This window comes from Mirounga angustirostris, unplaced genomic scaffold (assembly GCF_029215605.1).
Source record: "Mirounga angustirostris isolate CCGP_5_RB_7025 unplaced genomic scaffold, mMirAng1.0.hap1 SCAF_4, whole genome shotgun sequence".
In the NCBI taxonomy this organism is placed as follows: domain Eukaryota; kingdom Metazoa; phylum Chordata; class Mammalia; order Carnivora; family Phocidae; genus Mirounga; species Mirounga angustirostris.
In genome coordinates, this window is record NW_026991712.1 from 9,032,096 (window position 1) to 9,047,027 (window position 14,932).

The window sequence follows — 14,932 nt, forward strand, 5'->3', positions numbered from 1 at the left end:
GGCAACTCATCAGTGAGCAGACTGCCCCCATGGAAACCGGCTGAGGGTTTGCATCTGGTGGAGCTGATGGTGCAGAGGGTTCTGGAAGCACAGTGGCCACTTCTGCACTGCACATGCTCCCCACCCCATCAGCCTTCCCTTCCCCTCACTCCACTGAGATGACCCTCGTCATCACCCGTGCCCTGTCAGGTCCAGTGGCCCCACCTCTGCCCCCTGCTCACGCCACCCTCAATGACATCTGACACTTGACTTCTGCTTCCCTTCAGAAATACAATTTTCTTGGCTTTTGTGACATCAACTTTTCCTGGTTTTCTTCCAAATCTGTATCTATAGCTCTGACCTTTCTCCTAAAATCCCACCATGTGTACCCAACGGCCAATCCAAGGTTTATCCCAAGTCTGGTTATTTCTCACAGTTACCATGCCTGCAATCCTTATTTAAAGTATCAGCTTGCTCCCTGGACCTCCCAACACAGGGCAATCTGGTCTCTACTTCCTTTGTCACCTCTCCATAGTCAACTCTATGTGGCCAGAATGCTCTTTAAAAGAAAAGAAAAAGATTAATCAGTATAATCACTTCCTAGCGTAAAACATTCCAATAATTGCCCATTGCAAGTAGAACAGAATCACTCTCCTGACGCCAATGAGATCTCATCTAATGGGTCACTGCCAACGCATCCCACTTCCTCTGCTACCCCTCATCCATTATCCACGGCGTTTCCTAGCCCTCCGGCCTTCTATGTCCTCCAAACAAGTCCTGCTGCAGGGCTTTTGCACTAGCTCTTCACCCAGATCTCCCCAGAGCTGGCCCCGCCTCATCCTTCAGGTCTCAGTCCTCCCTGCCAAAGTGCCTTGGATTCGTGTTTCCATTTTCTTCAGCACTTTTCAAGATCTGGTTTTTTAAAAGATTTATTTATTTATTTTAGAGAGAGAGAGTTGTGCGGGGGGAGAGAAAGAATCTCAGGCTGACTCTGCACTGAGCACAGAGCCCAACAGGGAGCTCAATCCTAGGACCTTGAGATCATGACCTGAGCCGAAACCAAGAGTCAGACACTTAACAACTGAGCCACCCAGGCGCCCGTCAAGACCTGAAATTCTTAATGTATTTGCTCACACATCATGGTCTGTGTCCTCTCACTAGAACATGAACTGCACAGGCTTTATCTGTTGGGGTACAACTTTCCCCCCGCAGCCTAGAGGTGAGCCCCTTAGTGAGTATATGTTGGACGTGTGCATGAATTAAGGCGTGGACCGTTCCTGCCTCTTCCACTTATTGTGGATGTTAAGGGGCCCACTACTCCATCCGGCGCAGTAGGCCCAGTGCCTAGGGCCCCCCATAACTTTAGGCCCCACAACATAAATGTTCCTTTCAATTTCTTTTAAGACCAGAAAAAAAATAAATGTCATAATACTACGTCCCATTCATCTTTACCAGTGCAGTCATAAAATATGTTTACTATTTTGGGGGGATAAGCCAACCCTGCCGATCTCCGGCTTTCTCTGAACAGAGCAGGATCATAGAACCTGGCGGGGCCATAGAACACTCAGGCATGGCGCCCTGTGTGAGCCTGGGAGCTACAGTGCTGGAGTGGAGGGCTTGCAGGGTTGCAGGGTGGCCCAGAACCAGGGACCCGACGGGGCTCCCTGGTATGGGGAACTGTCTCCTTTGCCTAGAAGCCTCCTGATCACACTGCAGGAGACAGGCAGGGGTGGTCTCACTGTGCCCACCAAAGGATAAAGAAACTGCGGCTCAGACCAGTTAAGCAACTTGCCTGAATTGTGTGACTGAAGCCAGGAATTGAGACCCATTTTTCTGATTCCAGGTCATGGGCTCTCCACAGGGCCCCGCCATGCCCGGCTCGGGTCCAGACCCTAACACCCACCCACTCAAGTGCCTGTTTTCGGGAAATGGTGTGCACTCATGGGGACTCCTGCACGCTTCTCTGCTATAATCTGTCACCAAAGGCTGGATTTTCCTGAGCTGGGGCTGGTGCCAGTGCCTCGGGCTGCCAGGTGCTGCTTCCAACTCTCAGACGGGCTGCCTTCCCCTCCCCACTCCCCGAAGGGCCCCCACTCCACCTGCTCCTGGACGGGGCCAGCATCTGCCCAAGCTTGGGGCACGGTGGCGGCGCTGTTTCTGATTTTTTCTCGCCTTCCTTAGAGATGCTTGTGCTTGGAGGGGAAGGCAGAACAGTGCATCTTGGAACAAATCTGCTTTTGATCATGCAAATTAATGCCCGGTTAATGTAGGCAGACTGTCAATTTCACCAGTTAGAAAGAGAGAGAGAGGAGAGGGAGAGAAAAGAGGGGAAAAAAATCCCTACTGCAGCGACTGATGAATTTCAACAGAAAGCTGCTACTTCAGAAAATAAGATCATTCTCCGAGAGCGGAGGCTTTCCAGGCATCTCAGGCAGCCGTGATGCTCCACGGGTATGTTGTTAACTTTGCTGGTGTCATTAGGACTCTCTGTGTGGTCCATAGCTGGCCTGGGGTGGGAGGTGGGTGAGGGTCTTCACATGGACTTGCTAGAAGCCCTGCCCACCCGCCCTCCTTGGTCTGTGGGATTTGGAGGGTCTCTGCTGAAGTGATGGGTGGGTCCAGGGGCTCCCTTGGGGCGGGAGGGATGCCTACCACTCGTGTGACTTCCCCCAGGAAGCCGGACAGTATGTGTTTGTGGGTTGGGCTCTGGATGGTATGAAGGCAGTGTTGGCGTAAGTAAAAAGCATGTGTGTGCGTCTGCCACGATTTGGAAAACTGGCTCAGGTCAGGTGAGGTGATTCAGTGGTTGTATGTCCTTTGTATTCCTGCTTTCTCAGGAGAATTCTCTGGATCGGGGACAATAGCTTTGGACACTAATCCTAGTAATACCTTAAAGAACTAGGTGAAGAACTAATATTTATTGATCATGTACTAGCTGCCAGACACGGCTGCATATATGATTCCGTTCAACATCTTAATGAGGATATGAACTAGTCATTTCCCAATTTTACAGATACGGAATCTAAGGCTCAGGTCCTGGGGAAACCCAATGTTCCTACTGGCTTGGGGGGTGGGGTCCTGGTCAGTTCCTTCATCACTGTGACCCTCTTGCTGGTGAGGCCCTGTGGCCCCAGCAGCCCCCTCCTCCCCAAACGCCTCTTGAGGCCCAGCACTAGGATGTCCATCTCTCCATCTAGTGTCTATCCCACTGTGTTTTAGTTATTTACTTCCGCTCATTTCCCATCTCCTTGCCTGACTGTGAGCTCCTTGAGGGCAGGGACTGAATGTGTACTTACACCCCAAATACCCAGCATGGCCTCTGACACATAGTAAGTGGCCTCACGGAGTGTTGCATGACTAAACACACAGGTCTTGGTGTTGGGAAAACGTGGGTGACACCTGCTCTAGGCTGTGGTGGTTTTTTGTGAGGTCCTGCTTCTCAGCACAGGTGGGCGGGAGGAGCTGGGCTGATATGGAAGGATTCAGGACAAGGAATCACTGGGATTGAGGCCCTCGGGAATGTGCCATTCTGGGGTTCCCCTCAGCTAATGTTAGCTGGACCCAGGTACTGGAATCTTCTGGGGGGAAATGGAGAAACCCACAAACCCAAGACTGAATGAGGGTCATGAGCAGGCTGAGGCAAGGGAAGGCACCCCAGGGTCATGCATGAGCAGGTGTTTTGAGATAAAAGAGTAACTTCAATACTGTGTGTAGAGGGCAACTGGTAGCTAGGTTCCCACTTGTGTGTCCACATGACGATGTTGTGGTCCTGAGTTGGCCAGGATTCCGAGGACTCCTCTGGGCTACGATTGCATCTGGGAAGGGACAGGTGGTGCTGATGCATTCGCCATGCCTGTCCTAGGGTTTGGGACATATGGGGTTGGGAGCAAAGCTCCCCATTTGGAGCCAAAGGATCTTCAATGACTTGGCTTTGCAAGTGACTTGTTTGATGACCTTGGGACAATCATGAAACCTCTGGAAGGCTTCTTCCTCAGTAAAACGGTGTTAAATACCAATTCATGGGCATCTACCTCCCAGGGTCATGGTTGAGCTACAGTGAGAGTGGAGGTGGGACTCTGAGGCCCTTCGCACACAGAAGCCCTCGTTATAGCTGTGTGACCTTACGAGTACCCACCAGACTTGTGAGTGTGTGGGCAGCTCTTGGAGGGAGGACCTGGCTCTTTCCAGAGGGGCATACCTGGAAGAGGATGCCTTTGAACTTAGATCCAGAATTTAGATTTGGATTTGAATTCTGCTCTCTCTCTGAACTGCTTTCCCAGCTGAATAGATCATAGGTCATAGATCATAGGGTTGTTTGGGATGAATTATTTCCTTGAAGACTCCTAGGTTAGATTCTGGCACATACCCAGGTCTCCCAAATTTCATTCTTTCAATCTAATGAAGAGTCATTGAGCCATTACTGTATACCAGACACTTCGTAGCACCGGAGATAAAGTAGAAAACAAAACTGATAAAACAATGCTCACGGACCTCACATTCTAGTTGGGGAAGAAATACCATAGACAAATCAATGTATAGTATGTCAAGGGGTGCAAGTGATGAGGAGGGGGAGCATGGTAAGGGGGAGAGAATGCTGGGGATAAGGTTGTCCTCTCCATCTGGGGGGGTCAAGCAAATACTCTGAAGAAGCAGACCCTGAAGACGTGAGGCAGCGAGTTATCTGGAGAACATTCTAGAAGAGGGAACAGCATGTGTCAAGATGCTAAGATGGAAGCATGCTCGGCATATCTGAGGAACACCAAAGCGATCAGTTGGGATTAAGCACAGTGAGCATGGCGGGGGATAGCAGGAGGTGGGGTCAGAGGGCAAACAGGGGCCACATCGAGTAGTGGTCATTGTAGGGACTACGGCTTCTCTGAAGCTGAGGCCATGGGAGGGCTTTGAGTAGGGGGGTGACAGGATCTGACATAATGTAGAGGAATGGTTCTGGCCACTGTGGTCCTCACAGATCACAGGGGGTGCAGGGAGCTAGTTGGGGGCTAATCCTGGAGAAAGATGATGGCATGGCTCAGGGTGATGGCAGAAGAGGCGGTGAGGCTGGATGGATCCTGGGTGCACTTGGAAGATAGAGCCAGCCGGGTTTGCTGACGCAATGCTGGTAGGATGGAGGGGAGCAGAGTCATGACGACCGTTAGCCTACAGCCCTGCATGCAGAAGCAGGATTTGCTGTTTACGGAGATGAACTCAGCAGGAGAACATGCTGGTTGGGGCGGGGCACAGGAGAATCAGCAGCCCCTTCTGGATGTTAAGAGCGGGAAGCTATGAGACATCTGAAGGAAGATGGCAAATAGACTGGGGCAAACCAATCTAGAGTCCAAGGGAAAAGCCCAGGCTGCACGTATAAAGCTGGGCTGGAGGGACCCGTCCAGGAGACATCAGCACATAATGGCATCGCAGTTGCGGCTCTGGCTTCCAATTGGACCATCACTACCCCCGCTCCCTCTCAGTTCCCCAGATGCGTTCTTGGCAGGACGCAGGCTCACAAATCGACGCAGCGGCTGGACTAGCGCACGTTCAGAAGAGAAGGAGCAGAGAAGGGAAGCAAGAGAGGAAGGCTCTCACCAGGCATACATGGGCCCTGGGAGCCTCTGCCCCAGGACTGGGGTGTGGATAACAACCGTGGAACAGGGCTGGCCGCCGCTCCGCCGTGCCCTCCCCGCGCCTTCCCTATGTTGGTGCCGGACTTGAGGGCACATGTTCCCACCCATGCCCCGGTGTGGGCAGTGAGCTCCTTTGGCAGACACCATCCTTCGCAAGTGCACCAAGGCAACATCTCCTTGAAAGTCAATGAGAGGAATGAAAACGCATTGCTGAGGAGGGATCCTAGTCCTCTGGATCCAGACTCCTGGCTGGGGGCTCAGAGATCAGGACAGAGCCAAGAGACTCCCAAACACGCTGCAGGACAGGAAGAGGGAAGACCAAGGCGGCCACATGGCCACACAGCCCTCTTACAATGGGCTGGTAATACAGATGTTACAGACTGGGGCCAGCACAGCCCCAAATCCAATGGTAAGAGCCCCACCCGCCAGACCTGCAGGTGGAGGGGTATGGGAACTAGCTGCCAGGACCTGCACCCTCCCACCTGTCCAGGATGATCCCCAGGCTCCTGGGAGTAGAAAAGTAGTTCTTCCTTTCTCTAAAATCAGAGATGGCTGGGATACATTGTCAGCACATGGTCCAAAGAATCAGAGCTGTGAGTATATAGTCTCTTCTGCACAAAGATCCCCACATCCCCGTAGGGCATCGTAAGATGAGATGTTGCCTGGGGAAGGGTCCAGGGTGAGTGGCTGTCTCTTTCCACACTGCTCATGCTGCAGAGCACCATCTCCGGCGTGGAGTGTGTCAAGGGTGCAGCATAAATCTTAAAACATTCACTTCTTTCTCATGCTTTAAATTTGTTATGTTTTCATGACTCTTTCATAGAAATTCAGCATATTAGTACAGGAGTACACGTGCATATGATTTATGTTTACATTATGAAGGGCTAGATCAAAAGCCATTCGAAGACCCGTTACTTTAGAGAAGAAAGGCCCAGGGCTCGTGGTGGAGAAGGGGCATCTTGGGTCAGTCTGGTTCGATAATTAAGTTACAGCCCCTTGAAGTCAGGGCTGTGTTATATGTGGGTGCTCGGCAGGAAAACACAGTGATGGATCAGATGCAAACGTTCTTCCTCAACTGGACAGGAAATAATAATGACTAAGTTCTACTCTACACCAAGCCCCCCAACATACCTATACAAACCACCCCCAACACACACACACACATGCACACACACACACAACACTTTCTCTATGTATCTATATACACACACGCACATGCACTTTATATGTAACATGGGCATGTATGTATAACTTACGCATATAGGTATATTAGTACTATTAGTAATATTAAATTCATAATATCCTTTTTCACGCTGCTACACCTTCTGAGATAGCCAATGTTAATGCCTGCTGTATAACTTCCCACACTATAAGCCTTTCACAAAGAAATATAAAATTATGCACACTTATGTATTTACAGATGGATACAGGCTGGCGGTTTTAAAAAATACGGATGCCCCCTTAATTTCACAATCCCTCTGCATTCTTGTTTTTTGTTTCCATTTAACAACATGTCATAGGCATCCCTCAAGCCAGGAGAGATGAATCTGATTCACCCCTTTCACCATCTGCATAATATTTAATAGTTTGTGTGTAGCCTAACTTCGTCCACCATTGATCTGTTAATGCACATTTGGGTTGCTTCCAACATTTTGCTACAATAATTCATACTATGATAAATACCCCTGTGTATATATATATATATATATTTCATGTCAAAGTGGTGTTTTTATTGCTGTAAGACAGATTCCCCTAAGTGAGACATACTACTGGAGGGAACAGGAATCAAATGCAAGGCAATGCAGGATCGCGTGAGGCTGCGTGAATGATTTTTTTTCAATTCCAGCTGTGCTGCCTTATATTCAACAGAGCTGGGCAGAGCCCCATGCTGAGCACGGGTGTCTGCTCCCCGGGTTTCATGCGCCGTGGCCACCATCCCAGGCCTGATGACTTAAAATATCTGTTAAGAGCAGCCTGACAAGGACGGGTGGCAGTCCACAGGAGAGCGTGCTCAGCCTCTTCCAGGGTGAGCCACATCCTAGTGAGGCATGAGGGCATGTGGTCAGAGCAGGAAATGAGTGTTCAAACAGACAGAAGACCTTACAGCCTTCTCCCACTTCGCTGTGTCTCCAAGCAGCCGCATGAAGTCGTCTTTGCCAGCTGCAGGGTACACCCCCTGCCCAGTTCTCCCAGGGAGGAAAACCCGCATGGGGCCAGGACTAGAAGAGGTGCCACCTTGGCCACCCCCTCAGTGGGGCAAGTGTCCTTCAGGGGGCAGGGTTATCCATCGCCTGGAACCCCAAAGCTCACAGAGCTCCTTGGTCAGCTTCTGTGCGCTGCTTCCCACGGTGATTCACTCGCAGATGGAGTTTGTGGATGTGGGGGTGAAGGTGCCTGTGTTGCTCACAACCCTGCATGTGTCCCATGTCTGAAACAGGTCCCCCCATTACTGTCTCCCAAGCTCCTTATAGGGCCTTTGCACTTAGTAACGCTGTAGAGATTATTTTGTAAATGAGCGAATCAGTCAGTGACTCTGGACCACCGTCAAGACTTAGAGGTCCAGAGCCACCGAGGCACAGCCAACAGGGGACCTCTGAGGCTCCTCTCCACCTACCTTCACGGCTTTTGCTCTGTTGATGAGCCCGTCATCTTGAGAACTCCCAATCAGCAGATCGACCTTCGCCCGCGGAGCCCTCTGAAGCGCTCTGGCTGGAGCCTCTCGGAGGTACTGGCCATCAACCACAGGACCCCAGTAGTGGAAAGGGCCACTCACAGCCAGGAGCTACATTGGGTACAAAAGGAGGCCATTATGCGTACAGATTTTATCCCTCTTTTTAAATGGTTCTAGAAGAATCAGTTGCATTGCTTCACTTAATCAGATTTTAACTGTAATGAACGCTGATGCCGGTTATCCATCTGGGGCTGTATTGGACAATATAGTAAAATGACAAGAACAACAGGCAGGAAGGACACCAAGCCAGGAACTGGAAGGCAAGTCTCGCTCTGAGCAGGTCCCTAGAGCTTCCCCACCAAGGTGACAACAGAGCCCCAGGGAGGCATAGGTAAGCCTGAGACCATAGGTGTGCAAGTGAGCAGGAGTAGACATTGATTTAGGAGTAGGTAGGTGGTCGCCAAAGGCAGGATCTGACAGAGAAATTCATCAGCTCTAGCCACTCTCTCAGGAGCCCACACTTGGGGGAGCTGAGGGTCAGACCTGCTCCAGATCTGTGAGTCCAGGCCCATGGCTGAAGGCATCAAGCCCTTGGCTCAAATGACAAGTTCCTCCTGCTAGTGTCCCCTTCATCAACGTCAGGGACAGCCAGTGACTGTGGGCTGTGAGCAGGATCTTTTCAGGCGGAAAAGGGAGCACATAGCTGTCCTATGTACAAGGATGGGGTGGCCCAAATCCACTGCAGGTATGACCATCATGCTCCATTTGAGTGGCTGTGACCTGCCAGAGTGCCACCACAGTTCTGGCACAATCAAGACCCTTGACGTGGTTCACTTCATTTTATCCTCCTACTCTATAAGGCCCACGTTATATTTTACATTTATATTTTACAGTTAAAATCCAATGTGCAGAGAGACCTGTCCACCTTGAGTACCCATGCTTGGTCCATTATGTGCCGGGCCCACGCTTGGTGCTAGGGGTCAGGGAATGCACATTCGGGCTCTGGCCGGTCATCCACCTCCTGTGTGGCCTTAGGTGGGTCAGGTCTCCTTTCTAGTCCTGGTTTTCCATTTGGAAAAGATCAGAGAGTGTCCCTCCCCAACTCACACACAAGTGCCCACCTTGGTCTGGGCGTCATTGAGGACACTGGCAGGCTTCTGGCGGAGACAGGACACCATTTCTTGGATGGACGAGGTGGGGCAGCTGACTTCCTCTGCCAAAGCGGCTGCCTGCTGCTGAGCCCTCTCCTGGCTGATGACAGCAGCTGGGGAGAACGCAGAGCCACCCTGGAAGAGAACGCAGACTCAGGATGAATAGTCTAGATCGTCTCCTCCCCCACCACCCCTGCTCATCAGCCCAGAGACCTCGGGGCCACATCAGGGCTCTACATCGTTCATCCACACTCAGAAGTTCCAGGACCCTTCCTGAAGATGCCCACAGGCATTCAGGAGGTCAGGACTGATAGATATCATATCAACACCGCCTGTGATCTTGAATGAGTGTCTCTCTAGGTCTCCGTTTCCTTACCTGGGAAGTGTGGGCCTTGGACAGAGTGATCATTGACTAAAGTTGTATATTGGGGCCAGGGGCTGATGGTGGTTGAAGAGGGATAAGGACCAGAATTATCCTTGTCCACATCCGCCACCCCCACCTCCCCGGTCTCCTTAAATAGCAAGTTTCCTGGCTCAGTTAAGACAGAGTTGGACTTGCAAATAGATGCCCACCTAGAAGGTGATGGAAACACAGTCATTGTGCAAGTAAATTTTTCCAGCAGAGTCAATGCAAGTCTCTGTCAAATGCTGGCTGGCTGGGAGCCTTTCCCCTCTAGGAATGCAGGTGGCGGGAATGCCAGGAGGTTCATCCCCAGGCCTAGACTGTTGGTGGGATTGGTCTTCTGCCCAGGTGGAAGAGGTGGGCTCAGCGCCTTAGCTAGGGTGCAATCCCAGGGCCTTCCGTCTGCAGACCACCCCAGTTCAGACGATGCGGCATACTACAGCATCAGGGACAACGGTTGGGGGAGCGTGCAGTGGGCCTACCTGCACCAGAACTCTTACCGGTACCACTGAAACTGGTAATACACAGCAAGGGCCATTGATCGATGACTTTGTCTTTTTTTTTTAAGATTTATTTATTTATTTCAGAGAGAGAGAGAGAATGAGCGCTAGGGAGGGGCAGAGGGAGAGAGAGAGAAAGAGAAGCAGAATCCCTGCTGAGCAGGAAGTTCGATGCCGGGCTCAATCCCAGGACCCCGACATCATGACCTGAGCCAAAGCCAGATGCTTAATGGACTGAGCCACCCAAGCTCCCGGAGGACTTCGATTGTTAGCTCAAGAGCTTCCCCCACTTTATCTCATTCATCCTCACCAAGGCTGTATAAGTTAGCTGTGGTCATTGTCTCCATTTTCACTAATATGAAAATAAAGAAATAGAGAAATTCAGTAACCTGACCAAAGCCACGAATGCTGCCAGAGTCTGAGCCCGCCTATGGATGCAGGCAGCTGGGCTCCAGAATTTTTGTGTTCCAGGCCCCTGGGCGGAGCAGTGGGTGAGCTCTCTGAGCAAGCTCTTTACTAAGGGGCCTGCCTGCCTCCAACCACCTGCCAAGTACTCACCCTCGAAGGAACTTTGTGTCCCCTGCAATCTCTGCAACAGTAATAGGAGGCAGGTATAACCACCATCCTTATTTTGCAGACAAGCAAACTGAAGCTCCAAGAGGAAAGGAAAATTCTCATTTATCGAGCATCTAATAGGTACCAGGACCTGGGAGCTTGGCAACAACAAAAACTAATAATGATGGTTAATATTTACTGAGTAATTTCTAAGTTTTGGGTATAGCTGTAAGCACTTCGTACATATTAACTCATTAAACCCTCTCCACAATTCTCAGAGGTAAATGTTATTTACCCCTTTCTCTTAGATAAGGGGAAATTAAGGCACAGAAAGGTCTAGAACCTTGGCCAACATCACACAGCGGTGACTGGCAGAACCAGGACCCTAGTCCAAACAGCCCACCTTGGCCATGCTCTCAACCCCACATTATGCCACCTGTGTTTTTATATCCCGAACAAGATGCTGTGTTCTTGAGCTGAACTGTACCCTCTTACTCCAATGTAAAGGGAGCACTGATCTGTCTGACTCTAGAGAATATGTTTCCTTCTAGACCCTACCCTGAGCTAAAACACCGGAAACTGGTCACAATACCAGAAATGCAGCAATGGGTGTATCAGAGGGTGCTGCTCTCACTGGGTCTTTGAGAGGATCGTTGAAGAATAGCAGAGGAAAGCATTCTGGAAACTGTAAAGGGCGGTGCCCATGTCCACCTGTTACCTGAGTCATCAGTGCTATTACCCACTGTGTAAAACAGACAATAGACAGATGCCCAGAGGGGAGGACACCCATGCTCTTGAGATTCCAGCTGGACAGATTTCCTGAAGTCAGGGAGCACATTTCAGCATAGCTTCCAGAAAGTTCCAGTGGTCATTATGCCTCACAGTCAGGACTGAGGGCCATGGGCAAAGCATGGGCATTGCAATGAGGATAGGCCGTCCTGCAGGTAGGGCTGAGAGCTGAGGGTAGCCCTGGGTGGGGTGAGGAGAGGGCAGGGTCTGGGGCTGGTTCTGGCCATAAGTAGGGCTGAGAGTCCTAATCTCAGCAGCTAAATGCAGTCCGGTGCCCTGAACACAGCTTCTGATCTGGCTTCCTACTCCACTTGGTGACTTCACAAATTACCCAGCCCCTTTCCCTCCTGAGTCACATGGACACCGTGATACCAGCTCCCCACGCTTCCCCTGAGGGTGAGATGCCTAAGAATCAAAAGAGAGAACCTCGGTGGAGTGTTCCTCATGTGTCCTCAGCATTTTACAGATATTGCTTTATGCCTCACGACCATCACATGAGGCAGATGATATTGTCATCCCATTTTATAGATAAGGGGCTCATGGCACAGAGACGCAAATGACTTGCTCGGGATCACAGGACTGGGTGGAGGCCAAACCGCAGTCTGAACATGGGCAGCCAGGCTCGAAGGCCAAGCCCTTAGCCACCCGGTCAGCCTTCCGTATGCACTGGGCAGTATCTCGATGAAAGGTGGTGGCACTGTTAACCATCTTATCTCGACTTAGTCGTCAGGACCAAGGAGGAAACTTGTGGCCAGAGTCAGAGGTCAGGCCAGTTGCAACCCAAACCCAGAGAGAGCAGAGCACATAGGGTCTGGATCGTGACAACAGCAGTGTTATCCTGGGGCCTGGGAGCCCTTTCTGACAGCTCTGAGCCACTCAGAATGGGGCTGGCTGCTGGGTCCCCAGACCCAAAACAGGGAGCGGTCATCTACATTGTCTTTCTGTCCTCAACTCATTTAGGTAAGCTCAGAGTCTCCTGTTGTCAGCAGGATTGGCTACAAAATGCACAAGGCAAGGTTCCTGCACCCTTGAACCCCAGCCAGTGGCGCGCTCTGAGCTTCAGCATCTGTAAAACACAGAGTCCTAACACCTGAGCACATGGTGAGAATGAGCAGCCGAGAAAGTAAAATACCCAGCCAGCCCAGAGCCAGGAATTCAACCACAGCAACAATACACAGGGGCAAGGTGATTCTGCCTGCAGGTTTCTTTCCAACGATGAGGGGTCTGGCTTTCCTAAGAACCACTGGATCTGCTTTGTCTTAAGAGAACACATGCCCGTACACACGCACACACACACGCACACGCACACACACATGTGCTCAAATTAGTCAAGGTCAACGCCCCATGTTCTGGATTGCAAATTGAGCTGGCAAGCTGCAGGCCCTGAGGTGGGGCTGCTGAGCCTCCCTTGGCCGCAGGTAGGCCGTGGGGGACGCTGACGTTGGGAAGGGGCCCTCTAATGTTTTCAGCACTGTGTGCGGCTATAAAAAGCCAGAACTCCTGATACCGTGAGGAAGTGGTTAAAGGCGTGGGTTACAGCGATACTGCACGATGGCTTAGAGAACTTTCCTCTCCCTCAAGTATATTGTTTTAATCGATCTTGCTGAAGGAAACGTCTTTCTTCATGGAAAATCGGTGGTTAAAGAGTCAACGGCCGGCTCAGCCCTGACTTTAAAGCACTTGGATGGAGAGCAAAGGACAGGGCTGGAGTAGGGTGTGCTATGCAGAGCTGCACAGAGTGCAGGGGCTCTGGGGACAGAATGAGGTCCAAGGCTGGGGCCTGTCTCGAGTTCATAGACCAGGCTCTCAGCCATGTCTGAAGCCGGCAGAAGGACCAGCTTCATACTCCAGCCCTGTTCCTCGCTGACGAAGGGACTCAGGGCGAGTGACTAACATCTGGGGGCTTTGGCTACTCCTCTGTGAATAGGAATGACACACTGTACTTTAAGTCATCATAAGGACATGCGCAAGATGGTGGGGGTCCTGTGCACAGGGGATGTTGTATTCCTATTGCAGTTAGCACCATGGGGACTAACGGGACCCCTGCAGTGGGTGGGGGCAGCGGGGTCTTCAGCCTGCCTGGTCACACAGCAGTCTCACGGCTGGCCCTGGGCTTGCACTTATCTAAATCCGACTTAGCTATTAAAGGGCAAAGAGTTTCCGCTTGTTGTGTGTGTTTTTCTAACTTCAGAAATAATGCAAGGCAAAACTCCAATTGCTGACCACTCTTTTTTCTCCCTGGAGCCTCTGAACATTGTCAGGGGTCTTGACCTCTGTCAGTCACTACAGTCACCTCAGAACCAGGACCTGCCCCCGTCTAAGCACGCATATGAACACAAACAGTCACAGACAAGAAAGATACACTCACAATATAGTCGCACACAGAGACACACACATTCAGAAACACACAGTCGCAGGCAGAAACACACATGGGCACACTTAGATACACACAGACATACGATAGCACACACATAAACACCAGAAGTTCTTGAAATGGACAGCCACTCCTAGAGACTGGGGGAAGCATGGCAGATGGGTTCAGGGGACTTATTACCCACATGAGCTAGAAAGGAAAGGCACTGGGTCCCAAGTATCCCAGCATCCCCAGAACAGGGCCTGGGACTCAGAAAATTAGGTGAGTGAGCCTGTGAGTGAGTGAGCCAGTGACTGTGTGAGTAAGGGCAAGGATGGATGGATGGATGGATGGATGGATGGATGGATGGATGGATGGACACATGGACAAATTGGATGGATGGATGGGTGGATGGATGGCTGGCTGGCTGGATGGATGGATGGATGGATGGATGGATGGATGGATGGATGGATGGTTGGATGGACAAATGGATGGATGGATGGATGGTTAGATGGATGGACAAATTGGATGGATGGATGGATGGATGGATGGATGGATGGATGGATGGATGGATGGATGGATGGATGGTTGGATGGACAAATGGATGGACAAATGGATGGATGGATGGATGGATGGATGGATGGATGGATGGATGGATGGATGGTTGGATGGATGGATAGATGGATGGATGAACAGATAGATGGATGAGCCTATTTATTCTCCTGAGTGAAAAGGGGCATTTGCATGGGGGTTAGAGAGAAATAAAGTTGAGAAGACTTTGAATCCAGCCTAAGTAAGAGATGAAATTCAGAGGGTGGTAAAGCATAGCATACAGAATAGCAATAGGGGATCAGGAAAGGCTTTTGACTAGGGTGTTGCAGAGAGTATTTTAGGAATGTCATTGATCATT

General features: G+C 50.8%; 1 protein-coding gene across 1 annotated transcript in view; it reads right to left on the reverse strand.

The window, feature by feature from the left end:
• The window catches only part of TG (thyroglobulin), a 241,089-nt gene that overhangs the window by 26,471 nt on the left and 199,686 nt on the right, over window positions 1-14,932 (reverse strand). The window contains exons 42-43 of the mRNA XM_045895844.3: window positions 9,393-9,557; window positions 8,215-8,382 (exon numbers count right to left, since the gene is read on the reverse strand). Coding sequence (XP_045751800.3) covers window positions 8,215-8,382; window positions 9,393-9,557 — 333 coding nt within the window. The remainder of the gene's footprint in view (window positions 1-8,214; window positions 8,383-9,392; window positions 9,558-14,932) is intronic.